Here is a 26,778-nt window from a genome sequence, read left to right on the forward strand (position 1 = left end):
GGCCATAAGATTGAGTGACATACAGAAATTTCTTGCGTGAGGAAATGGGGTCCATGGAAAAGGAGCTGAGTCTCTTTTTAAGCTGGGAGAGGTTGGCTAGGGAGAAGGGAACATGAATTTGGACTATACCTTCGACCCTGACACTTTTCGCAAGGGAAGGACTTTGGAAAACATTTGGTTGTGGGAATGACCTTTGGCAGAAGGGGGTTGGGTACAAGACCGGGTGTGCGGTGGAGAAGGAAGGTTGGGATGGAGGACCAGGGTAAGGGGGTGGGGGAGTGGAGCCGAAGGAGAAGGAGGAGGGGATGGTGGTGGGAGGAGGACTGAGAGAGGGGGGGTTTGTTGGCAGGGTTGAAATCAGAGAAAGAAGGCTTGCCTGGAGGTGTGAGGTGGTATCTCACTGTGCCTTAATTTGCATTTCCCTAATGACTAATGATGAACATCGTTTCATGTGTTTGTTGGCCATCTGTACATCCTCCTGGGAAAAATGTCCATTTAAGTCCCTTGCTCATTTTAAAACTGGGTTGTCTTTTTGTTGTTGAGCTGGAAGTGTTTGTTATAAATTCTGGATACTAGATCCTTATTGGATATCTGATTTGCAAATATTTTCTCCCATTCTGTGGGGTTTTTTACCCCCATTTTCTTCATAGTGTTCTTTGATGCAGAAAAGTTTTTAATTTTTTTTGACCTCTGAACTTTCTATTGGCTTCCTGCTCCCCAAAGGGTATCCTACTTCTGCTGGCTTAATGTCTCAGAACTTTGGTGTCATTGGTAAGACACCACTTTGCCATCCACTCTCCAGCTTGTGGTGGTCTTTTGGATGGTTTGCATGGAGTTGCTGCTATCCAGGGCATCACCAAGATTGATGTCCTCACCATCTTCCAGCAGGCAGCAGTAGGCGGTGCTCTCAGCCTCCAGCTTGACCTTGATGTTCAGCAGGGCCTTGTACTCCTGGGCCTGGCATTGTCCCTCTGCCCAGGTCTGTGCCGGCTCTGACTTCCAGTGCAGCAGGATCCCACTGAGCTGCTCCCTCTGCAGCGCATAGCAGGCCTCCACTTCCCTCAGGCTATTCTCCAAGCTGGCCTTCAGATTTCTCATGGAAATGTCAATCTCCAAGGACCGGACTGTATGTCTCAGCTCTGTGCGCATCATCCCAGCAGCTCCAACCTCGGTGGACTGCATGGTGACCACTGAGGTGCTCTCCTCAATCTGCTGAGACCAGTACTTGTCCAGCTCCTCCTGGTTCTTCCGAGCCAGCTCGTCATATTACGCCTGATGTCTGCCATGATCTTGGCGAGGTCCTGAGATTTGGGGGTATCTACCTCCACAGTCAACCCAGAGCTGGCAATCTGGGTTTGTAGGCCTTTTACTTCCTCTTTGTGGTTATTTTCCATGAAGAGCAGCTCCTCCTTGAGAGCTTCGATCTCTGTCTCCAGCTGCAGCTGAGTGACATTGGTGTCATCGGTGACCTTGTGGAGCCCATGGATGTGGCTCTCCACAGTCTGGCACATGGCCAGCTCTGTCTCATACTTGACTCTAAAGTCATCAGCAGCAAGACTGGCATTGTCAATCTGCAGAACAAAGCAGGCATTGTCCACAGTATTTGTGAAGATCTGAGCCCTCAGGCCCTCAGTGGTGTTGAAGTAATGGCTCTAGTCTCTGACCTGGGGTCCCTTCTTCTACCCGGTGCTCCTGGATTTTGCTCTCCAACTTCTGGTTCTTGGTCTTCAGGCTCCTCACTCTGTCCAGGTAGGAGGCCAGGTGGTCGTTCAGGCTTTGCGTGGTCTCCCTCTTGTTCTAGATACCCCCCCCATTCCTGCCAGACCCCTGACCATCCCCGCGGCCAGGCCCTCGGAACCCATGCCACTCAGGAAGCTGGTGGAGCGGGACATGGAGATCCGGGAACCAGAGCCCTCTGCGCCTGCATAGACAGTGGCTTTGGTGCTGACCAGCCAGGCACTGTAGCTGGGCGCCTGGACAGAGCCCAGGGACTGGTAGTTGGTGAAGAAGGTGGAGTGAGTGGTGAAGCTTATGCTGTCCAGGGAGGAGAGTGAGAGGATAGGACTCAGGCTTTGCCAATGACTTTAATTTTTTTTTGAGACAGGATATTACCATGTTGCCCAGGCTGGAGGGTAGTGGTGCCAACACAGCTCACTGCAGCCTTGACCTCCTGAGGTGGGTTCTTGTTACATTGCTCAGGCTGGTCTTGAACTCCTGTGCTCAAGCAGTCCTCCTGTGTTGGCCTCCCAAAGTGCTGGGATTACAGACATGAGCCACTGCACCTTACCAACTATTATTTTTTTTAATAGTGACGGGGTCTCACTATGTTGCCTCAGCTTGTCTTGAATTCATGACAAGTGATTCTCCTGCCTTGGCCTCCCAAAGTGTTGAGAATACAGGTGTGAACCACTGTGCCCAGCCTAGCTTTTAACTTTAATGAAGTCCAGTTTTTTTTTTCTTTTGCTGTTTGTGCTTTTGGTGTTATGGAATTTGAAATATTTTCACCTGGGCAAGATCGATGGATAGGGAGAAAGAAGGATCTGAGGGGAAGGGAGATGTGGATGGCTTGAGATTTCTATCTCCAATTCAACCAGAAGATTTCAGCATGTAACTGCTTTATACAAGGTTTTGCAGCTTTATGTGTGTATGACCGATAAACTAGAACTACTGAATTGTGTTTCTGAAATGTTAACCATTGAATATTAGTGGGAAACATCAGTGTGTCAGGTTGTCTTTCTAAAAGCCAGTCCTAAATGGTACATGCGGTAATTAGAAGTTAATGTTTTCTGGTTTCAAATAAGTATTATTTGTAACAAAGGGAAAGCATACATTTTTGGGGTAGCCTGCTGTGTTTCTTTTGTTCCACTAGCCACACTTTTGGGAAGTCAGGATATTTGGCCCAGATCCAAACCCACTGTCTACCTAGCAGCAGCTCATCCTCATTGAAGGAATATTCCATGGAAAAGATAGCCAACCTTATGCATATCAGCCCTGGACCAAGTGCTGCATTTGCCTGAGGTCACACAGCAAGTTAACTGGGAGTTTCGGCCCAGGTCTTCTCATTTTAAGTCTAAGGCTTTGTCTCTAGGCCATGTATCCAACATGAAATCAGGACTATCATCTGTTGGGCTCTGTGACTGGCACTACTACTACTCACTGTTATTTTTTGAGGTCTTCTACGTGCCCGGTATTGTCCTGGCAATCTAATCTTCCCAGCGACTCAGTAAATGGTTCCGTAATTATCCTCATTTTACTACTGAAGAAACTGAACTCTGGTTAAATAACTTGCCCAAGGTCACACAGACTTTAACTGTCAAGAGTTCAGACTTAACCCAGGCCTGACTCCAAAGCCTATACTCTGAATCACCAAGCGAGACCTATTTTAAAGGTGACCAGGTCCTGACATATGATTTCAGCAGGGACTCTTCTCCCAGATGACAAGTGAGCAGGTAGGTAGGTGGGTACTCCGTGTCCGCGCATGCCCAGACTCCGCCCAGCGCCCCTGCAGGCCACGCCGAGGACCTTAACTGCGCAGGCGTTCTCACTCCGAAAGGCCCCTGGGTGCGGGGAATGCAGAGGCTGTGCCGGGGGGTCGGCTTGCCTGGGCGCGCAGTGCGCGTGCGTGGGGCTGGGAGCTGGGTCCTCGGAGCAGGTCGGAGATGGCGGCGGCCGACGGTGCTTCGCCGAAGGCGGCGGCTTTAGAGCAACCCGCGGAGCTGCCTGCCTCTGTGCGGGCGAGTGTCGAGCGGAAAAGGCAGAGGGCACTGATGCTGCGCCAGGCCCGGCTGGCTGCCCGGCCCTACCCGGCGACGGCGGCTGCGGCTACTGGAGGTTTGGGCCGCGGCGGCGCTTGCCCCTTCTCTCTCCCCGCCTCCCCGGTCCCCAGACTTGCTCGTGCGAGCCGAGTCCCGGGGCCCGGGGGTCGCGTCAACTCCGCTGGCGTCTGTGCGCAGATTCTTCCCCAGTCGTAGAGGGAATCCGCCCAGCCGCCTTGTCAGAGCGTCCTGTCCACCACCACAGAGCGTTCCGCGGTCGCGCCTGGGCCTCCTGGCCCCCGGGCCTTCTTTGCTGCACCTGGGCTGCTCAGCTTCGATTTTTCGTTTAGGGCTGCAGCCGCCCCGGCTGGGAGGTGCCAGCCACTGCCAGGTGTCAGGGCCTCAGCTGTCCCAGAAAGAGGAGTTAGACTAGTTCTTGATTCTAGCCTATTATCTTGGTGTTTGTTAGGGAGAACTTTCAGCTATTGGAGTTGCCAAAAGTCTAATGGATTGCTTCTCATGAGCTACCCGTTACTAGAAGTGCTCAAACAGGGACTGGAAGAACCCTTATGTGGAGGAGAGGAGATTCAGCAATCAGAAGAAGGGACTGGATAGTAAACCTTTAAGATTCTAATCCATAGATTCCATGAGTCTGTTTCTTGGACATGTGACCTGTACGATTTCTTGGCAAAAGCTAGATGCTCAAAACATGTTTTTTGATTGAAGTAAATTAAGGACTGATCTCTCATTGCAGATTATTCTTTTATGGAATTTGCCACTGGGGCCAACTAATAATTTTTTCCAGGGTACTTGAAATATAGGACCACCTCTATAACATGAAGTACATGTGTTCCTAAAGCTCTGTACTGTCCTGTGTCGAGCTCAGTTTACAGCTGTATTATCTGTTACTCTTTTTTATCAGCCAGATGTAGTGAGAGTGAGAAGAGTCTGAAGCTGGCAGCATGTCTTGATATTCGTACTAACACCGAAACTGCAAATTCCAGCTACTTTTGATGGTACTGGTCTCATTCTTTCTGCTTTATGGTGGTTTCCTTTTATTCCTTTCTCAACTTGAGGCACACTAGAATTGGACAAAAAGTTCATTTGCACTGATTAATTCATAGTCACGATTCCATAAAAGTTTCCATATCTATACTACATGGCTGTGGAACACAAGGTGCAAAATAGCAAAAACTGGTATTAAATTAAACTTTTGATCATGGAAAGCAAGGAAGAATGAACATTCTGTAAGATTTCTTAGGCAGTTCCCCAAGAACTGAACTGTATTGTAGCGTTGAGTACAACCCACCATGTTTCAAGAGTTAGGTAAGTGCCAGGATTTTTTATCTTTGTGATACTTTTATTTCCAGGTACTATACAATTTTCTTTTTCTCTGTGTGCCATGACATACGCCATGAAAGAGACTGAAAAAACTTGCTTAGAATACGAAGAGTGTTGCTAAGGTCCTGGGGGAACAGCAAGTCATAGCAGCAGAGAGAAATTGGGCTTTGTTTTGGGCATGAGTTAGCGTTGTTTAGGATCCTGCTGGGGTCATGGGCTCCACTACTCCAGCTTTCCTTGTTCTGAATTCTCATTGTGCTTACTGTCATTCCGTTCATTTACTTTGCTATTTATATTACATATTCTGGTAGGTTCATTCGTTTCTATCCATCCAGTCGGTACTCATGGAATGTTTACTGTTTGTCAGAAGTATACAGGTAAAGGCACTCAGTCTAATGAAGGGGTACAGAGAAATGAACAGGCGTTATAGTGAGAATTGCTATTAACAGTGGAAACAAGCTTATAATCTAATCCTTTCATTTAATAGAGGGAGAAATTGAGGCCAGAGAAGGGGAGTGACTTTAGCAGAATAAAACCTACTAAATTTGTCTTATTTTAAAAAATGGAGATGTAACATACTGTAAAATGTACTCATCTGAATTTTACCTATGTGAATGCTTGTGTAAACACCATAGTGGTCAAGATATGTACCCTTCCAGAACCTGAGAAGTTTTCCTGTTGTGCCTTCCTAGTCGGTGTCCACTCTCTACTCTCAGAAGTAATACTCTTCTGACCATTTGATTGGTATTACCTATTTCCGAAATTCATGTCCATTGAGTCTGTACAGTATCTGGCTTTTTTTTGCGCAACATGGTATCAGAGATTCAGGCATTTTGTTGCCTGCATTGGTAGTTTGTGCATTTAGATGTTGTATAGATTCTTTTGTATTATGCTGCAATTTTTCCGTTTTCCTTTTGGTGGCTATTTGGGTTGTTTCCACTTTGGGGCTGTTAGGAATGAAACCTCCGTACACATTCCTGTTTATGTGCTTTAGTGGACATACTCACTTCTCTTGTGTATATGCCTGGAGATGGAATTGCTGGGTCATAGGAGAGGTGTAGTTATGTTCAGCTTTAGTAGGTATTGCCAAACAGTGATTATATCAGTCTCCATTCTCACCGGCAATGTATGGCAGTTCTAGTTGCTCCCCATCCTCACACTTGGTATTGTCAGTCTTTTTCATTTTAGACATTCTGGTGAGAGTCTAATGATACTTCATTATGGTTTTAATTTGTATTTTTCCAATTATTAGAGATAATGAGAACCTTTTCATGTGCTTTTTGGCCATTTGGATATCCTTATTTGTTAAGTGCCTATTCAGATCTTTTGCCTGTTTTTAAAAGTTGGGTTATTTGTCTTTTACTGACTTGGAGGATTTTATTATGTATTCTGAATGTGAGTCCTTTGTCAGATATGCATACGTTAGTCCTCCCTTATCCAAGGTTTTACTTTCTGTGGCTTTAGTTACCCACAGTCAACCATGGCCCAAAATATGAAATGGAAATTTCCAGGTGAACGTGCGCGCGCGCGCGCGCACACACACACACACACACATACATACACATACAACACAACACACCCCACTGCTGGAGTTCTGGCTGAGATCACCTTGAATCTTTAGATAAATTTGTGAAGAATTGATGTTTTCATGATATGGAGGCTTACAATCCATACACAGTATATTTCTCTATTTATTTAAGTCTTCTTGATTTATTTCCCTTAGTGTTTTGTAGTTTTCAGGGCAGAGGTTTCACACATCTCTTTCTAGGTTGTTATTTCTTAATTCTAATTGTAGATTCTTGTGGATATTTTACACACATAATTACATCATCTGTGAATAGATGCTGTTTTACTTCTTTCTTTTCATCCTTTATGCCTTTTTGGTTTTCTTGCTCTGTTGGACTAGCTGGGGCCTTCAGTATAATGTTGAATAGAAGTGGTGATCGTGGACATCCTTGTGTTGTGTGAGATATATTGAATTCAGAGGAATTTTCTCTTTGTGAACAAGGTAACATACGGGCTTACCTACTTCAATTGTTGACTGCTTTTACTTTTGTAGGCATGGCTAATGTAAAAGCAGCCCCAAAGATAATTGACACAGGAGGAGGCTTCATTTTAGAAGAGGAAGAAGAAGAAGAACATAAAATTGGAAACGTTGTTCATCAACCAGGTAAAGTGAGTTTTTCAGAAATAAGTATCTAGATTGGTTATTTTGAGTAACATGCATAATTCTATGCAAACTGATGCTAAATAATGCTGCAGTTACTTTAATTAGTGAGTACATTATCTTTATAAAAGTGATAAAGTTTGGCAGTTTTGCTAGGAGATTAAAAAAAATCAAAGAAACAGCCATGCATATGGAAATGATTATTTAACTTGTGGCTGATGTGCTTTGGGGTTGATGCTCTCTGTTGTTTTATAATAGGCAGGGTTAGCCAGTATATTGATTGGTAGAATAAATACTCAGAATTATCTTGATAGGCTGAAATGAGGCGCCAGCATCCAGGAGATAACTGTGGAGAAAGAAAGTAACTTACAAAGTATAAGTTAGACCAGCATACAAAGAAGGATATAACTATGATCTAAGGTTAGTGCTTTGGTAAATCACTTATGTGTATGCATATCTTCACAGTGAGGGTACTTTCACAGTCTTTGGGAAAAAGATAGAAACACTTTATTTTTTCATAAGTTTAGTAGCCAACAATGCAATATAACAGATTTAAAAAAAACAAAAACCTATTTCAGTCTTGAGTTGCAGCTACAGAAGTGTTGTGCATTCATCAATGTAGGTGGTTGCCCTGCTCTAATCTGTGTGTGTCTATACTGTTGTTTGCAGAAGCTGAGACTCGAAGGATTAAAATAGTTGTTTTTATTTGCATCAGGGACTGGTTTTGTGGAAGACAAAACCCAGGGTGGGGTTGGGGGGGGCCGGGAATGGTTTCAGGATGATTCAAGCACATTACATTTTACTGTGTACTTTATTTCCATTATTATTACATTGTAATACATAATGAAATAATTACACAACTCTTGCTTATGGTAGACTGCCAGTTTCTGAGTGGTAAATGTAAAAGGGAGTGACAGTTTGAAAATTATCATTGTGTTTATTTAGGAATTCCCATTATAAAGAATGTTTTAAATTAGAAAACTGCACATTTTAAATGTTTTAATTAATAATGCTATGTGATCGCTTCCTAATTGGTATTTCTAACACACTTTCTCTTCATTCTAACGCATCCTGGTAAATTTTTCAAATATACCACTTTGGCTATCACTAGCCTTGTTCTAAAATTTTTAGTTTTCCTTTTGTCTATGGATATGCTCCTCTAATATTCTACAAAAAAAGCATGATTTTTTTGTTTGTTTGTTTTCTTAAAGTTTGGAGATTAGTGTGTTATAACGAAGGAGGTAAGGGAAGGCAGTGATAGGAATATTTTGAAACAAACAATTAATGACATAATGACAATTCTCCTTTTCTTTTTTTTTTATTCTTCTTTAAGATGGAGTTTCACTCTCGTTGCCCAGGCTGGAGTGCAGTGGTGCGATCTCGGCTCACTGCGACCTCTGCCTCCTGGGTTCAAGCGATTCTCCTGCCTCAGCCTCCCGAGTAGCTGGGATTATAGGCATGCACCACCAGGCCCCGCTAATTTTGTATTTTTAGTAGAGACGAGGTTTCTCCATGTTGGTCAGGCTGGTCTCAAGCACCCAGTCTCAGGTGATCCACCCTCCTCGGCCTCCCAAAGTGCTGGGATTACAGGCGTGAGCCACTGCGCCCAGTCGACAGCTCCTCTTTCTTCTCATTGGAAATTGTGGCAGCTCTGAGAGTTGGAGCATTCAGCCTAAAGACTTCTTAGTAAAATGTATTTATTTACATATATGTGTGTGTGTGTGTGTGTGTGTGTGTGTGTAGGTAGGTTGTGTGTGTGTATATATGTATGTATGTAGGTAGGTTGTGTGTGTGTGTGTGTGTGTATATATATATATAGAGAGAGAGAGAGTCTTACTCTGTCACCAGCCTGGAATGCAGTGGCGTGATCTTGGCTTACTGCAACCTCTACCACCTGTGTTCAAGTGATTCTCTTACCTCAGCCTCCCAAGTAGCTGGGACTACAGGCACACACCACCATGCCTGGCTAATTTTTTTGTTTTTGTTTTTGAGACGGAGTTTCACTCTTATTGCCCAGGCTGGAGTGCAGTGGCACAATCTTGGCTTGCTGCAACCTACACCTCCTGGGCACAAGCGATTCTCCTGCCTCAGCCTCCAGAGTAGCTGGGATTACAGGTACCTGCTACCACGCCCAGCTAATTGACAGCTGGCTAATTTTTGTATTTTTTTGTAGAGACAGGGCTTTGCCATGTTTACCAGGCTGGTCTCGAACTCCTGGACTCAAGTGATCCACCTACCTTGGCCTCCCAAAGTGCTGGGATTATAGGTGTGAGCCACTGTGCCCAGCCTTACTAGTAAAATTGCTGGCAGAAACAGTTCTTACAGGATTAAGTTTCATAGCTAGGCATTTGAAGTTCTTAAATAATCTAGCTTTATCTTACCTAGAGTGGTTTTTCTGTGCTGGGAGTTGAGGATACATGGCTGAATACAGACTCTCCTCTCAAGGAGTTTATAATCCAGAAGGTGAGACAGATAAGGAAGCTTTTTGCTTTGTTGGTAGGGGGTAGAATGGAGGGAGAAAAACATTTTTCCATTTGGAAGTGAATGCTGTTGTTGTCTCTCTTCTGTTACCATGCTGTTTATTGCTCTTTCCTGTGTAATGTTGGTGCCCTGTCTGTAAGCAGATCCCTTTTCGCCCTACCGCTCTGGGACTAATCTGTTTTGTACTTTCAGCGGTGCTGTGGTAGGCAAAATAATGGCCCCCAAAGATGTCCATGCCTTAATCACCTTGGAACCTATGAATATATTATCCTTATCATAGCAAAAAGGACTTTGCAGATATGATTAAGGTTAAAGACCTTGAGATGGGGAGAATATCCTGGGTTATCCAGGTAGACCCAATGTAAGCACACAAGTTTCCTTAAAAGTGGAAGAGGGGCTGGGCACAGTGGCTCACACCTATAATCCCAGCACTTTGGGAGGCCAGGGTAGGTGGATCACCTGAGATCAAGAGTTTGAGACCAACCTGGCCAACAAGGTGAAACTCTGTCTCTACTAAAAATACAAAAATTAGGACCAGGTGCAGTGGCTCACACCTGTAATTCCAGCACTTTGGGAGGCCGAGGTGGGTGGATCACAAGGTCAGGAAATCCAGACTAGCCTGGCCAACATGGTAAAACCCTATCTCTACTAAAAATACAAAAATTAACCGGGCGTGGTGGTGCGTGCCTGTAATCCCAGCTACTTGGGAGGCTGAGGCAGGAGAATCGCCTGAACCCAGGAAGTGGAGGTTGCAGTGAGCCAAGATCATGCCACTGTACTACAGCCTGGGCAACAGAGTGAGATTCCATCTCAAAAAACAAAACAAAAATTATCTGGGCATGGTGGCATGCACCTGTAATCCCAGCTACTTGGGAGGCTAAGGCAGGAGAATTGCTTGAACCCGAGAGGTGGAGGTTGCACTGAGCCGAGATCGTGCCACTGCACTCCAGCCTGGGCAGCAGAGCAAGACTCCTTTTCTACAAAAAAGTAGAAGAGGGAAGCCGAGAGTCAGAGGGACATGTGATTATGGAAGAAGTGAGTGACGCCATATGAGAAGCCACCATTGCTGACTGTGAAGATGGAGGAAGGGGTCATGAGTCAAGGAATGCAGGCAGCCTATAGAAGCTGGAAAAGGCAAGGAGATGGATCTTGCCTAGAGCCTCCAGAAAGGAACACAGCCCTGCCAACACCTTAATTTTAGCCTACTGAGACCCATGTCAGAATAAACTAGAGATCTGTGTGATAATAAATGTGTGTTGTTTTAAGTCACTTAGTCTGTGATAGTTTCTTATAGCTGCAATGTGGCACTAATACAGGTACCTTTCACATGGCTGGGATTCAGAAATACTTGTGGAATTGCTAGGTTTTTTTTCTTTATCTTTTCTTTTTTCCTCTTTTTTTTTTTTTTAGATAAACATAAGGTCCTATTTTGTCTTTTACTTGAATGTATTTATGTCAGGCATAACATACATGCTGATAAGCTAATGAAGTAGAGGAAAATATATTGTTCTAGTCATAAAAAAGGAAACTTAAAGAGTTCATTTTCCTTTTCTTAGGACCTGTTATGGAATTTGATTATGTAATATGTGAAGAATGTGGGAAAGAATTTATGGATTCTTATCTTATGAACCACTTTGATTTGCCAACTTGTGATAACTGCAGGTACTTACTTTAGATGATGTTCTTAATTGCTAATGTTTATGGGTAGGTTTAGGGCAAAACAAGTTATATCTGTTTGGATTTGATATTTTCTTAGTAATTATGATTTTTATTTTGGGCGTTTCCTAAAATTTCTATGGTTTCTATTTTGCCAAATACAGTAAATCTGTGTCTATTAAAGCTTGTGATATACCCCATAAAATAGGAAGGATGCCGATGGTTCTGCCATAGAAATTTCCTTTTCTTTTTCTGCTGGCCTGAGTTTTTTTGTTTTTGTTTTTTAACATCTCTCAGTAGCAGGCTCCTAACCCTTCTCTTCACCCAGCCCTAATGATCCCTCTATTTCTTCATTATTCCAGGGTGTGTTACATCTTGGTCAGAGGACTGGGGCCTTCAGTGAGAGGACTGTAGCTCAGAATACCTTTTTCATTCATCTTTTGCTACCCTCATAAAGAGAATAGATGAGGAAAAACCATAGTCTTCCATTCTTTTTCTTCTAGACTTTATCCTTTTTTTATATCACCCAGAATAACCTTTCTCATTTCACATGGTTCTCCTATCACTACTGTTGACTCAGCCAGATGCTGTGCTGGTATCTTTTGCACTTTGAAGGCACTATCTTGGAATCTTAGTTGTCCCTCTTACCTGCTCCCTGTGCTTACTTTGTCCCTACAGTCCTAAATCAACTCCTCACATACCTGAAGGACCCAACCTTTTAGAGTCCCTGCTGCAGACATTGGGAGCCATCGTGATTGGCTTGTTGCTGAGCGGAGTCCTGGGTAGATAGAGAGGGAGGTGTGGTCCCTGGTCTCATGATCGGATATATGGCTGGGAATGTTCTGGCACCACAGCTGGAACTACAGATTACAAACTCATTTCCCACCGACACAGTGGTTAAGGTCCACAGTATTGTCATCATTCTCCTTAAAAGCCAGTATAGCTTTTGGGAACTGAAACACTACATAGAATTTTATTTCCAAGAGAAAATGGAAGCAACTGTTGTACTGGTTTAAAGAAAGTTGTGAATATATTACCTTACCATAGCAAAGGGACTTTGCAGATATGATTAAGGTTAAAGACCTCGAGATGGGGAGATTATCCTGGGCTATCCAGGTAGACCGAATACAAGCACACGAGCTTTCTTAGAAGTGGAAGAGGAAAGCTGAGAGTCAGAGGGACATGCGATTAATGAAGTGAGTGCTGCAATGTGAGAAGCCATCATCACTGGCTGTGAAAGTGGAAGGAGGGGGTCATGGTTAAGGAATGCAGGTGGCCTCTAGAAGCTAGAAAAGGCAAGGAGATGGATTCTTACCTAGTGCTTCCAGAAAGGAACGCAGTCCTGCCAACACCTTGAAAAGTCTGGAAACATTACGCTTTTATGTTTAATCATAATCAGGAACACAGTCCTCCATTCTTTTTCAACATCATCAAAAATGATAGTTTTAGTACCATGTAGTCTACATGTCTCCTGTTAGTTTATACTTCTGAATTATTTAGCTTTCATACAGCTCTTCCCAGTTTTAACTTATATGTGTTTGTGATAGAATCCTCTGATTGAACCTTTGATTTCTTCCCGCCCTGACCTGTACCTGCTCTTTAGTGTTTACCATTTCAGTAAAGCCAGCTTCATTCACTGGCTATGTCTCCACTCTCCTGTGTGTATTAATTCCAAACCTGTTTGGCTTTAGGTTCAAACCATATCCTGAATCCATCGGCATCTCATCCTCTCCCACTGCTGACTTAGTCTAGGCCACCATCAGCTCTTGCCTAGACCACTGCCGTAGTGTTCTAACTGGTCTCTCCCCCACTACCCCTTTTGTACCCCTAGGGTCTCCTTTTCATATAGTATTTTGCTCAAAACTTTCTAGTGGTTTCTAACCATTGTCTTCACCATTGCTTGCAAGGCCCTGTCTGACTGTATCTCCCACCACTCCTCACCATCGCTTACTGCAGGTCTTCTAGTTACACTGGTCCTCTTGCTGTAAGCTCTCTTTGCAAAATACACCCAGGCCCTAGAGCCTTTGCCCTTGCTGTTCCCTTTGCTAGGAATGTTTTTTCTCTAGATAATGTAACTTATCAGAATAAGTAAAAGATAAAGTATTTTTCCGTTAGAATTCTTATGTTGCTAATTTAACCATGAGAGTTGCAGGAAAAAGTATTTTATATGTCCTTTTTGCTGTGTGTGCCCCTAAGTTGCTGGGCCATTTGCAAACTTAGTTTATTTAAAATAACTAATTTATATAATGGACTTAATCTGTTTTCAGAGATGCTGATGATAAACATAAGCTTATAACCAAAACAGAGGCAAAACAAGAATATCTTCTGAAAGACTGTGATTTAGAAAAAAGAGAGCCACCTCTTAAATTTATTGTGAAGAAGAATCCACATCATTCACAATGGGGTGATATGAAACTCTACTTAAAGTTACAGGTCTCTAATAAGTTGTATTTATTATGTTTAACTTTGGTAAAGTCTTAATAACAAACTAGTCATAATTAGCTTGGTTTTTGCTTACAGTGTGAAAAAACTCTTTTCCCTAGTTTTGCATATGCATCACAGTCACATATAATGACATTTAATAACATGTTTTCTCATTTTGCTTTTTTTTTTTTTTTAATACGATAAGGTCTCACTCTGTCACTCAGGCTGGAGTGCAGTGGTGAGATCATGGTTCACTGCAGCCTTGACCTCCTGGGCTCAGGTAATCCTTCCATCTTAGCCTTCTGAGTAGCACCTGGCTAGTTTTTTGTATTTTTTGTAGAGATGGGGTTTTGCCATATTGCCCAGGCTGATCTCGAACTCCAGGGCTCAAGTGATCCTCCTGCTTTGGCCTCCCAAAGTGCTGGGATTACAGGCATGAGCCACCATGCCTGACCTCATTTTGCTTCTAATATGGCACTTTGAAACAAACATGTTGCTATGGGGTGATGTTAAGAGTACAATTTGGAAACTAAAAAAGGTTGGAATGGGAGTCAGGCCCCATTTCCTTACCCTCTTTCACCTCCATCTCCCACCAAAAAAGAAATATTAAAAAAAAGAAAAATTTCAGAAATACCTAAAATCTAACTCTACCCATCTGGAATGCTAGCGAGTGTCCATATAGCTCTATAATCTCAGAGCAGATCTTCTTAGCTCCACTTGCTGCAGATGGGGTACAGCCGTGCCAAGATGGTGATCCACTTAGTGGCTAGGACTGCTAGTGCCCAGGCCAGTTTCTTTGAGTCACAAGCAGTCTCTTGTATCTACCTCAGAGTGGTACAAATATTGTAATATTCTTTTTGTGCTGTTAGCTTAAAATATTGGGAAGCATTGCTTTAGAGCACAGTTTTGAATAAATACTATATTAGAAAATCCCATATCACCAAATAAAATTAAGAAGCCATATTGTAAAACAAAACATGTACTAAATTTAATTAAATACTAATACAAGAGTCTGTTGATTAGAAAATTCACTATTGTTTTATGTACTATTAAGTATTTTTAAATGCCGCTAATTAAATCAATATACGCTTTCTTATCACTTGATGCTTTTATTTTATACTCGGTGAAATAGTGCCATTAGACTTTATTACAGTTTTTTGTCATCTATCACAACTTTTGCATACATAAAAGGGAAAATGCAAGTGCAGAAGACTTATGAAGGTATTCCTAAACTTTCCATTCAAAGTCCAGTTCTTCACCCACTTTTTGACTCAGAGTTGTTAAAGTACCATTAAGTGCACTGGTGATGCAGCATTTTCAGGGATGTTAAATTGTGGAAAACGTGATGTCCCAGAATATATGAAAAACAAGTATATCACTTGATTATGTTAAATTTGAGTTTGGCTACACTGATTAATATTATGGTCCTTTAACATATTGTGAGAGGTATCTTGAGCATAATCCTTAGTGGTAAATTCTCTTAAAATGTAAGTAAATACTATAGAGTAAAGGTATGTAATGTAAACTTTTAAAAGTAGAATGAAGACTTTTTACATCATTTTGGTACCAAAATTTAAAAAGTATATATATCCTGCAGATTAGAAGTCAGGTCGATAGAAACAGTTACTGCTCTTGAAGGAGATGAGTAGTAGTAATTGGTAATTTCCTGCGGTTGGAGATTTTTGGAGATGACCGCATATTTAGGTCTGATGTGGCTAATCTGTCAACACACTGTTTCTTTGGTGAGCCCGCTACAGTTGATCAAACTCACTGACCACATGTACTTTTGATTCCTGTGACGATACAGTCAGAGGACAACTTTTCTATTTATAATCTAATTCAGCATACGTTTACTGACAGTTTCATAGGTTTAGATAGATGTTTTATTAGAGTTGTTTCTGATCATTATCATAGGTTTAGATAGATGTTTTATTAGAGTTGTTTCTGATAATTAATATTTAGAATCTTTACATTTCTCATAAGTATTTATAATTTATACTTGAGTTAGATATTCTTTGGTACCTGTGGATTTTACAGTTGTAACTTTATAATATTTTGCAAGTCCAAATCACAACTTATTTAAATATGGATTTTGTGTTGTAGATTGTGAAGAGGTCTCTTGAAGTTTGGGGTAGTCAAGAAGCATTAGAAGAAGCAAAGGAAGTCCGACAGGAAAACCGAGAAAAAATGAAACAGAAGAAATTTGATAAAAAAGTAAAAGGTAGATGGCCACATTTTATATCGTGAAGGATTGTGTTTTGCCATTTTGCAAAAAGCCTTTAGCTAGATTCTTCCTGTTTAATGTCGCCAATAGATTGGAATGTGTTTTTCAGAGGTTGAAAAAAAATGACTTAAAGTTTGCCTTAGTATGTTGGTCTTCAAGGCACTCAGCTCAAAGCTCACAGTACGACATTTCTGAAAAGCATGTACATCATCATCTTAAAGTGAATCATGTTTTTATATAGGAACAATGTGAGGATCGGAAGTGGTATCACTGGTCAAGGATTTGGCATCAATTAAATCTTAAGTATAATCAATAGTGTTATAAAAAACACACCCATCAACAATCTCCTGTAATTGCTTAAAATGAAAAGCCATGCCCTAAGTCTTAGTCATCTAATTCAGCAGCTAGAAGGAACTTTTATTTTATATATGACCAAAAGACCCAGAAAGGTGGAGTGACTTGTTACATAGATAGTTACTGGCAGAGGTGGGACTGGAAGCAGGCTTTTTTGACTGAAAGTCTCCATGAAGTAGTCATTTCTCTATCCATGCATCTGTGTTTGCATACATTCCCTTGTCCATCTATCTATGCATTAATTTGTCCCTGTTATCCATCCAGGTATATATGTCTGTTAAGTCTGTCTGTCTTTTCATCCATCCATCCATCAATGCATCCAATGTTTACTAAGTGTCAATTATGTGCCAGGCACTGTGCTAACATAAATTCTGGAGTCAGAATTTGTCAGGAGAGAAACTTAAAATCGTACCGGTGTGCTAGGTACCATGATAGTGATGAGCGAGCGGTGCTGCAGGAGCACAGAGGTCACTTTCTGCTCTATCACAGAATCCCTGAAAGAGCCTTAAAAAAATAAACATCCATATTCTTCATGCAGTAATTTTGCAGAGGCCCATTGTAGTGTACACTATGTAGAGATAACACATACTTTATGTGTATATTGGGTTTTATATATATACTACATTAATTCATTGAAAATGAATATCCTATCCATATAATTTTGCTTTTGTTTTTCATAATTGGCTTTGGAGTGGTTTGGATTGTATTCATAAGTGGTTTTGGAGAGTGAATAAGATAAAATCAGATGTCTTAAAAACAAAAAAGCAAAACCTAAAATTGAACGTAAGCCTTCCTTGTTGTGAGGAACACAAGTTGTTGTAATTCTTCATTGTGAGGATTTGTTTTTCCTTTGTTGTTACAAGTGTGATTCAATTACAGTGCGGAAAAGTTAGAGAATTACAAAGAGCTCTTATCGCATTGATTTTCCTACTCAGAGACAATCATCAGCGACGTTTTAATTTTTGCTCTTCCTGTTCTTTTCTATCCTAAGATCCTTAAAATTTTTTAAAAATAAAAATGGAAGCACTATTTGACACGAAGTTAAGCCACCAACTCCTTGATCAACATCCGTATACACATCTTTTTATATAGTTACTTAGCAATTCCTGAATCACAAGGTAAGGCACACATTCATGGCTTTGTAGAGAGGTTTCCTGTAATAAGTTGTGTCACCTAAGAACATTTCATTAAAGACCTCCCCAGAATTACCCACTGCTGTATTGAGAGGATTTGGAAATGGTTCTTAAATTTGGCCCTTTAATCTTTTCAATGCTTTACACCAGTCCTTCCTCTGTTCCAGTAGCAAGGAGAATCTTGAAAGATAAAGTAGTGAAAAGGCATTTTAAGAGGTATGAAAGAGAGGACAGAGTTATAGATTAGTTATATACTAGCCTACGATTTTTTAACTCCAGCTACCTGAAATCACCTCAACTCTTACCTCTCTGCTGCCTCCTTAAACCATTTCCAGGTGGTATTTTGGTGCAGATAATAATATATGGATAAAATACTAAGTATTAATTAAAAACCTGTATCTGCAAGGTGATGAAATATTTTTTGAAACGAGGGCTGTCTGTACTTTCTTAGATACTAATTCTGTAGTTTGGTCACAGTGTCATCTAATGGTAACAAATTCCTGTAATTTGACAAACAGAATGAAAGACAATGGCATCCATTTCATCACATGCTTTTTTTAATAAAAATTCTATGTGGCATATATATTATTAGTATGAACAGAACTCTTCAAAAAGGTTTAGTTTTCATTGGTATTACTTTTTAAAGAAATATAAACTTTAATGTAATTGGCTTTTTTTCTCATTACATTAAATTGGTGCTGTTAATCACCAGATAAGTTCATTGTTAATTGTCCTCATTTTTGAAGAGTTTGAACTTGCCCTGAAGTTTTTCATAGAGTTAGACCTCTTGGGTCTGGTTTCTTTTCCAGTTCGCTTTTTATTTGAATGAAGCATGTCTTTTGAGGAAATTTTCCAAAGTGGTTACATGAGTCATATATTTTCCAAGTCTCTGCAAATAGAAATGTTTTTCTGCTTTTGTGCATATGAATACCTAAGTTCTGTAACATTACTCCACTGTCTTCTGGTGTTTAATGTGCAGAGAGGTCAGTGTGATGCCTTCTTTAATTATGGCTTCTTGTTGATTTACTTTAGAGGTTGTTCCCGCCTTCCTGAATAGGCCACAAAGGGCTGAGATTGGAGTAGACACTGTAGAGAGTAGACACAAGGAGCTTACTGTACAGTTTTCTCAGAGGCTCAGAACAGAGAGGAATAAAAGCAAGTCTAAAAGTATTTTAGTTGAAAAGAAATTGGAACCTGGTTCCTCTTGGTCTTCTGATTTTGATCCACAAAGAAGCTGACACAGTTTACTTCTTTATGGGAAGGTAAGAGATTATATTTACCTGCTTTGAGAATATGATCTTCTACTTAGCAATTTGAGAATTGATCTTACTACCAAAAATAATTTTATAGTTTAAATAGTATAAGGTGTGTATATATCTGTATAGATCTATATCTATATAGATCTATAAAAATAGGGTGAAAGACAAAGTGTTTTCTTGTTAGTGAATTCAAATTGTTACGGATTTTAGATACAAGAAGGCAGAAACTGCTGTTCAGTTTTTTAACTGGTATCAAAACTCTGTATCAAAATATTCAAAGGACCGGTTGAGAGTATTTGGAAAGAGTTCTTTTGAATTTGGCCATTTCAATGCCCTCCACTAGTCCTTCCTCTCTTCCAGGAGCAAGGAGAGCCTTGAAGGATAAAGTAGTGAACAGGCATCTTAAGGCGTGTGAAAGGACCGTTATACATTACAGTAATCAGTTATAGATTATAGAAATCAGTTTTGATTTCAAAACTTCAAGATGCACTGGCCTTAGTATTAGATGGGAACGTTCACTTGGTTCAAATGTACAGAACTTTTTGGGTTTGCATGTCTACTCTATAAATAAGGTAGCGATAAGGCTCTTCTTTAGTTATACCAGCTTTCTCTTATTCAGTACTGGTAGAGGTTACCCTTCTAAAAAAAGGAAAATAAATTCATTTTCATTTTTTATTACTATGTACTTTCCTCCCAAAAGAGGTAGGTAAGAAATCTCTTATGGGGGCCCAAGTTTGTGAACATTGTACATTGTGGGTCTGTGGTTATATTTAGGAGTCTTTGGAGTCATCTCTCAAGAGAGTTTGGGAGACTCAATTCTCTGTTACTCTGCTTTAGTTTATGGAGGACTAAATAAGACCAAAGCATCATATTGTCTTTGTGTCTTTTCCTTGTAATTTTTTTTCCTCCTGTTAACAAGGGGCACCATGAGTCAATACTTCCTGCTCTACCATGAAGCATTTAGAAGTATCTTGTCCGTCTCAGTTAGTTGTCTTATAAGTTGACCTCAGAAGCAGCATTGGGCTTCCTTGAATACAGACCACCTCTTTTGCAAAACCAAGATGTTAAACTGAATGCAAGTTTTAGATTGGTATAAAATAACATTTTCATTTAAAAAAGGATTTAGGAGAAAATTTTTTTCGTGTAAAATGTATAAGCAGTCCCTGAATATATCAGTAACAAGACTGGTTACCATGAAAATTGTTATAAATTTCCACAAAAGGCAGTCCTTAGTTAATAGCTTCCAGCATTGTGAAATTCTAGGCCAGTGGAACTAGGAGGCTGGCACATGGTAAACCACTATTTTGTCTCCAGCTTCAATTAGGCCTTCAGCACTGCGTAGGACCTGCACCCACGCCAGGTTTCCTTGGCTCCCCCAAAGTCGGTTTCAGACCTACAGACCTTTTTTCACTCTCCTAAAGCCTTATCTTGTTTTTACAACTACCTCCTTCCCATTCTCAGCAGTAGGTAGTTGATTTCTGCTTTCCTAAGTTTTAAGTTGTTAAATGAAGTAGTGTGAAAAAAGTATTAATCTTAAAATTTACCTGATGTTGACATTTGCCATATTTACTTTTTCTTCCACACACAAATATTTTGCCAAGCCATTTATGTTACTTGCAGACACTGTGATTCTTACAAATACTTCAGATGTTTTTCCTCAAAACAGTGGCATTCGGCCGGGAGCAGTGGCTCACGCCTGTAATCCCAACACTTTGGGAAGCCAAGGCAGGCAGATCACCTGAGGCTAGGAGTTTGAGACCAGCCTGGCCAACATGGTGAAACCTTGTCTCTACTAAAAATACAAAAATTAGCTGGGCATGGTAGCGGGCACCTGTAGTCCCAGCTACTCAGGAGGCTGAGGCAAGAGAATTGCTTGAACCCAGGAAGTGGAGATTGCAGTGAGCTGAGATTGTGCCATTGCACTCCAGCCTGGGCAAAAAGAGTGAAACTCTGTCTCAACAAAACAAAACAAAAAACAATGGTGTTCTTCTACATAGCTAAAGAACAATGATCATACTCAAATTTAGCATTAATATAATGCTGCTGTCTTGTGTATAATTTAATATTCCCGTTATTTCGGTGTCCTTTACAGCTTTTTGTTGGATCCAGGTGCTATTCAAGGATGATGTATAGTGATAGTTGCTTTTAAACTAGTCTCTCAGCCTTTTTCGTCTTTCACGCCGTTGACATTTTGCAGTGCCCAGGCCAGCTGCTATTCAGTGTGTCCCTCCATTCAGATTTATTAGCTGCTTGTTTCCTCAGTTAGACTCAGGTTGAATGTTTTTGGTGGGAATACTTTCAAGCTGATGTGTTTTGAGCATTTATCAGTAGACACATGGTACCAGTTCTTTTAAGGGAGTGGTAGTTTGACTGCTTAGTTAAGGTGGTGTCTGCCAGGTTTGTCCATTGTAAAGGTACCCTTTATCCTTTGTAATTAATTAGTGAGAAATCTAATACTGTGTGAATATCTCATTCCTTACCTTTCACTCAGTGGTTTTATTTAGTATACAGGGCTGAGTCTTACTGTAGTTATTATTGTGGTGGATATAAATGGTGATTTTCTATTTCTGTCACTTTCTGTAATTGTTATTTGGCTTTTGGAAAGAGGAGCTTTTCTCCTTTTAAAAACTTTTTTTTTTTTTTTTTAAGCATCAGCTGGACTCATTGTTTCTACTCTGAAGTCAATGTATTATAGTCCATTCCGGTCATGATTCATTTTGGTGTTGAAATTGTCCAAAATTTGTCCAGTAGAATCCCCTTCAAACTAGCTCCTGTCTTTTTAAACTATTTTGTTTGGAAATAATTTCAAACATATAAAAACTTGCAAGGATAATAATACAAAGGGCCACTCATATATCCTTTATCCAGATTACCTACTGTTAACACTTTATGCTATTTGCATCATTTGCATGCTCTTTCTATACACACAGTATTTTTTTCTGAACCATTTAAGACTTAAGTTGTATACATTACCACCCTTTACCCATAAATATTACAGCATATATTTCCTAATAGGGATATATTTTGTTACACAACCAAAGTATATTGTTAACTCGAGTAAATTTAACATTGATTTAGTATTTATGTCTAATCTGCCCTCCATATTCTAGTTTTGTTAGTTGATCTAATACTCTTTTTAGTGATTCCTTTCTAGAACAGAATCTAGTCTGGGATTGGGTATTGGCTTTAGGTACCAAGTCTTTCTAAACTTTTCTGGGATATTTACACAGCTCTTATTTTTTATGACATTGACATTTTTGAAGAAAAGTCTGCTTCCTCTGCCCTGCCTTTCAAAACATGCTTTTCACTTGGGGCAGTTTCTGGTGTGTCCCGCTGGCTGGATGTAGGGTATGCATTTCAGGCCAGGGACAGTATGTAAGTGATGTGCTTTTCTCAGGGCCTCATATCTGGAGGCACTGATGTCTGTCAGCCCTCAGTGGTAATTCTGATTTTTGATTTGATAAGCAAAAAGAAATTGTATCCCCCTAGATTTAGTATCCATCCATTGATGGTTCCTGCTAGAACCAGTCTTTAGTATGATGGTTATAAGAATTGTCTTCTAATTCCAGCATTCCTTCTGCATTTAAGCAGTCGGCAGTCAGCATTCTGTAACATCCTTTGCCCCATTTACTTATTGGTATGAATTCATTAATTTGTTTTTCTCCAGTGGCTTTGGTTCTTTCTGTCCTTACTTTGTTGCTCAAATGGTCTGATTTGGCCTAGTGACTAGCTTTTGTATCTTTTGACATGTCATTTCCTTTTTTATTTTTATTTACTTGTTTACTTTTGAGACCTAGTCTTGCTCTGTCACCCTGGCTAGAGTGCAGTGGCGCAATCTCAGCTCACTGCAACCTTCGCCTCCCGGGTTCATATGATTCTCCTGTCTCAGCCCCCCAAGCAGCTGAGATTACAGGCATGTGCCACCATGTCCAGATAATTTTTGTGTTTTCAGTAGAGATGGGGGTTTCACCATACTGGCCAAGCTGGTCTCAAACTCCTGACCTCAAGTTGATCCACCTGCCTTGGCCTCCCAAAGTGCTAGGATTATAGGTGTGAGCCACCATGCCCAGCCTTATGTCATCATTTGAGCACTCCTGCTTTCTAGCACAACACATGCGTACCTGTATTTCTATGTCTCTGTCTATAAATGTATGTAAACCTTGAGTTTACACACTGATACATCCAGTTCTAAAATTTCATGGTTCATTTTAGTTTTACTTATACGGGCTTTTTGGATGATGAGAAACCTGGTGGCTTCCGTAATCCTTAATATAGTGACTTGATCAAAGCCCTTTGTGTGACTAATTCCCATTACTGTTGCTGCCTCCTCTTCTGGAGGGAGCCCTCTTTTTCTTGGGCTCTCTCACCCTGCTGTCGATGCTTACTTGCTCCATAGGACTGGATTGTTCAGAAAGGGAAAGAAGGGTGAAAAAAACTCCAAATCTATCTATTTTAAAATACTTCCTATGTTCTGTTGTTTTTTCCTTTGAGACAGGGTCTCGCTCTGTCACCTAGGCTGGAGTGCAGTGGTGCAATCACAGCTCACTGCAGGCTCAAACTCCTTGGCTTAAGTGATCCTCCCACCTCAGCTTCCCGGACTACAGACACATGCCACCATGGCTAGCTAATTAAAAACATTTTTAAAAATTTTTTATTTTATTTTTTTTAAGAGATGGGGGTTTCACTATGTTGCCCAGGCTGGTGTTGAACTCCCAGACTCAGATAATCCTCCCAAGGTGCTGGGATTACAGGCATGAACCATTGCACCTGGCCCAAAATACTTCCTTTCTGGCACAAGTTTTTCCAGGAATGTCTAGTAAATAAATTAAAGATGTGGCTTTATTCTTACCATTAAGCCTGACACACTAGCTGAAGAGTGGGGAGAAAAAGTCAAAGTCAGTGTAAAACCTTAGGTTCAATTATGGCTAGAAAGAGTTTTACTACAAGTATTTTTTTTTTAGTATTCAGAAAAGTTTTCTTTGGTACTCTTTTTAAGTACACATAATATTCAAATTAGGCAGAAAAGTTAGTTTAGCATGATTGCGCCACAGTAAAATTCTGTAGGATTTTCAGTGGGATAAGGTGGCCAGATGTCTTACATGAGAACCAAGTTGAAAAGCAGGTATTAGAATTCAAGTAGGCAACATCTTCCTTACATTATCTGAAACCAGGGGGCATCTGTGGAGTTCTGGTTAGCATATCATTTTTTATTTAGAAGATATCCTAAGGTAAAATTTAAAGGAAGGGGGGCATTCCAGATCTATATCTAGAAAAACCAAGGTCTTCAGAATATGAGAGGATACTGAAAGAAATGAAGAGTTTAGATGAACATTTTTTTCTTCCAGACCAAAAACTATCTAGAGGTATGTGCACTGAAATAATGTCAAAGTACTTTTCATGCTAGAAGTATCCATCAACTATACAAACTTGGGCAACTTATAACTTCTCTGTGCCTTGGTTTTCTCATCTGTAAAACTGGAATAATTCTACTTAGCTTAAAGGGTTGAGGATTAAATGTATTTAAAGTGGTAAGAACACTGCCTTACACATAGCCCTGTGTTTTCATCCTCATGACATAAAAGCTGAAAATAAGATTCAAGTAGTATTTTGATACTACTTACAGATCTAAAATGGATTAGGGAAAATACGTGATTACTTGGTGTATGTTGATTTTTATAGCTGCGATTATACAAGACAGCTATCATACACTCTCCCTTAGGTAATGCCTCTGTCAAAGACAATGATGAACTGTGTGGATCACTGGTGAGAACAGAAATGTAAAGTGTTGCTTTTTATTAAAATATGATTTACTTGGTTGCTTTCAAAGAACCCAATATAATTTTCTTTGTAAAATGATTTTGACAGGAAATAGCAGAAAAAGCTCCAAACATTAGAATATGACCAGTGTCCTGGCTTCACAGTTATCTTTGCTTAGTTTCTCAACCTGCAAATTAAAGTAAAATCAAAACTCTATGGTTCTTTCCAGCTCTTAATATTCTGTGATTCTTATTTTTAGCCCTCTTATAAGAACTTCAATAGACTTGAGGTCTTATTGCACAAGCAGTTTTTCTAAGATGAAAACATACCAGCATAGTGGTAGAGTTCTCTACTTTCTAGTTTTCTGGCAAAGCTTGACTTGATGCTTATTGACGTAGCTCCTGACAAGAACTTAAAAATACTTTTTATTTCAGCTGACTCATTTTCCTACTATGGCATTCTGTTATCTGAAGTCAAACATACCTGAATGTGTCCTATCTTGTTACTCAACTCACTTCTGAATATGGTTCTGTTTTGCATATCACCAACCCACATAACCATTTCTGAATCTCTTGTTTCACACTGCTCCAGTGAAAACTTGATTCACAGGCCAAACTAGTGAGGTAAGAAAGTAAGTTTGCCAAGTTTGTATAATCAACTTTGTTGTAAAATTAAGGTAAACTATATATGGTTTAAATACACATAGACACACACACGTACATTGTTGAAAGCTTGATGGATTTGGATTTTTGGATTCAGCTGAATAGCACCACTGAAAAGATGACTTTAAAATTTTTTTCTCAGAATTGCGGCGAGCAGTAAGAAGCAGCGTGTGGAAAAGGGAGACGATTGTTCATCAACATGAATATGGACCAGAAGAAAACCTAGAAGATGACATGTACCGCAAGACTTGTACTGTGTGTGGCCATGAACTGACATATGAAAAAATGTGATTTTTTTAGTTCAGTGACCTGTTTTATAGAATTTTATATTTAATTAAAGGAAATTGATTGGTCATTTTCAAAATTCAAAAAAATGCAACATCTTCTTAGATGAATGAAACCCTTGTATAAGTAATGCTTCAGTAATAATTATGTATGTTATGGCTTAAAATTAGCACATTTCAATGTGAAGGTTGCCTGGCCTGGTTGTGTGCAGAATGTCATGTCTGCAATTGCATCTCTCAAAGGATTGTTTGAAGTAGTTAATAGGGTGAACCTATAGCACCTGGCACATAATAACCACTAGTTACAGAGCATGTTATTTTCAAGGCCACTATATTACAGAAAATAGATCTGTGTGGTTAAGGGATGCTTCTGTTCACCCTTTACACCCTTATCAGTTTAAGACAATCCTGGTATCCAGACATCACTAACAGCTAAATCTGCTCTACACAGGTTGGCAAGGCCCCTTCCTCATCTTTCATTTTCAAGTGTAATTATAAATTAGGAGAACAGTATGTTTACTTTGACAAAAGCATGTTAAATTGCACCAACACAATTTAACAGAGTGTTTATTGCAAGGTATGATGTACAGTGACATGCCATCTTTTGTCTGTATGAACTTCATTAGTGGGGACAGCAACTGTCGAATGTTTGCTCTTACATACCTTTATTTCTTCAAAACTCAATTCCTAGTTCAGTTTTTCCATACACTTAAGCTGCTAGACTGGGACAGAGCAGGATCACATCAGTGAACAGCTGTTAAAAGCAACCATTATACATGAAGAGAGGACCAAGAGAAAAGAAATTAAAACCTACAAATTTCTCTAGAATGTGGATCAAACATAACTAGCCACACTTTTCAGTACATTGTGAAAAGATTACAAAGCAGTTTCGAGTCAAAGTTACCAATCCCTTAAAGGTTATCCTTTGGTTTTTTGACACAGGAGTCATTTTAAACTACAGTTGACCTTTGAACAACATGGGGTTAGCAACGCCGACACCCCGCACAAAAATTTGCGTATAACTTTTGACTCCCCCAAAATTTAACCACCAATAGCCCACTGCTGACTGGAGACTTAGCAATAACAGTTTATTAACTCATTTTGTATATTATATGCTATATTCTTTTTTTTTTTTTTTTTTTTTTTTGAGACAGAGTCTTGCTCTGTCACCCAGGCTGGAGTGCAGCTTGGCTCACTGCAACTTCCACCTCCCAGGTTCAAGCGATTCTCCTGTCTCAGCCTCCTGAGTAGCTGGGACTACAGACACATGCCACCACGCCT

At 40.2% G+C, this 26,778-nt stretch overlaps 2 protein-coding genes and 1 pseudogene across 5 annotated transcripts in view; 1 reads left to right on the forward strand and 2 right to left on the reverse strand.

The window, feature by feature from the left end:
- Positions 1-765: 765 nt before the first annotated feature.
- Positions 766-2,959, reverse strand: LOC117099272 (annotated as a pseudogene).
- Positions 2,960-3,519: 560 nt separating this feature from the next.
- Positions 3,520-26,658, forward strand: XPA (XPA, DNA damage recognition and repair factor). Of its 4 annotated transcripts, XM_033238033.1 has the most exons (8): positions 3,694-3,831; positions 4,678-4,771; positions 7,156-7,266; positions 11,301-11,406; positions 13,668-13,833; positions 15,928-16,045; positions 18,568-18,797; positions 25,356-25,581. In XM_033238033.1, the coding sequence occupies exons 3-7, from the start codon at positions 7,158-7,160 to the stop codon at positions 18,771-18,773; spliced, it is 705 nt and encodes a 234-aa protein (XP_033093924.1). In that variant the 5' UTR covers positions 3,694-3,831; positions 4,678-4,771; positions 7,156-7,157; the 3' UTR covers positions 18,774-18,797; positions 25,356-25,581. The 4 variants fall into 4 exon arrangements, with proteins under 4 accessions (XP_033093921.1, XP_033093922.1, XP_033093924.1 ...); XM_033238030.1 differs by lacking the exon at positions 4,678-4,771 and having other exon boundaries at positions 3,520-3,831; positions 25,356-25,684; XM_033238032.1 differs by lacking the exons at positions 3,694-3,831; positions 4,678-4,771 and adding an exon at positions 4,795-5,081.
- The window catches only part of NCBP1 (nuclear cap binding protein subunit 1), a 40,450-nt gene continuing 39,684 nt past the window's right edge, over positions 26,013-26,778 (reverse strand). Inside the window, 1 exon segment of the mRNA XM_033238026.1 lies at positions 26,013-26,251. The gene's annotated coding sequence lies outside the window, so the exon portion shown is untranslated.

Source organism: Trachypithecus francoisi, unplaced genomic scaffold (assembly GCF_009764315.1).
Source record: "Trachypithecus francoisi isolate TF-2019V2 unplaced genomic scaffold, Tfra_2.0 Lachesis_group16, whole genome shotgun sequence".
NCBI lineage: Eukaryota > Metazoa > Chordata > Mammalia > Primates > Cercopithecidae > Trachypithecus > Trachypithecus francoisi.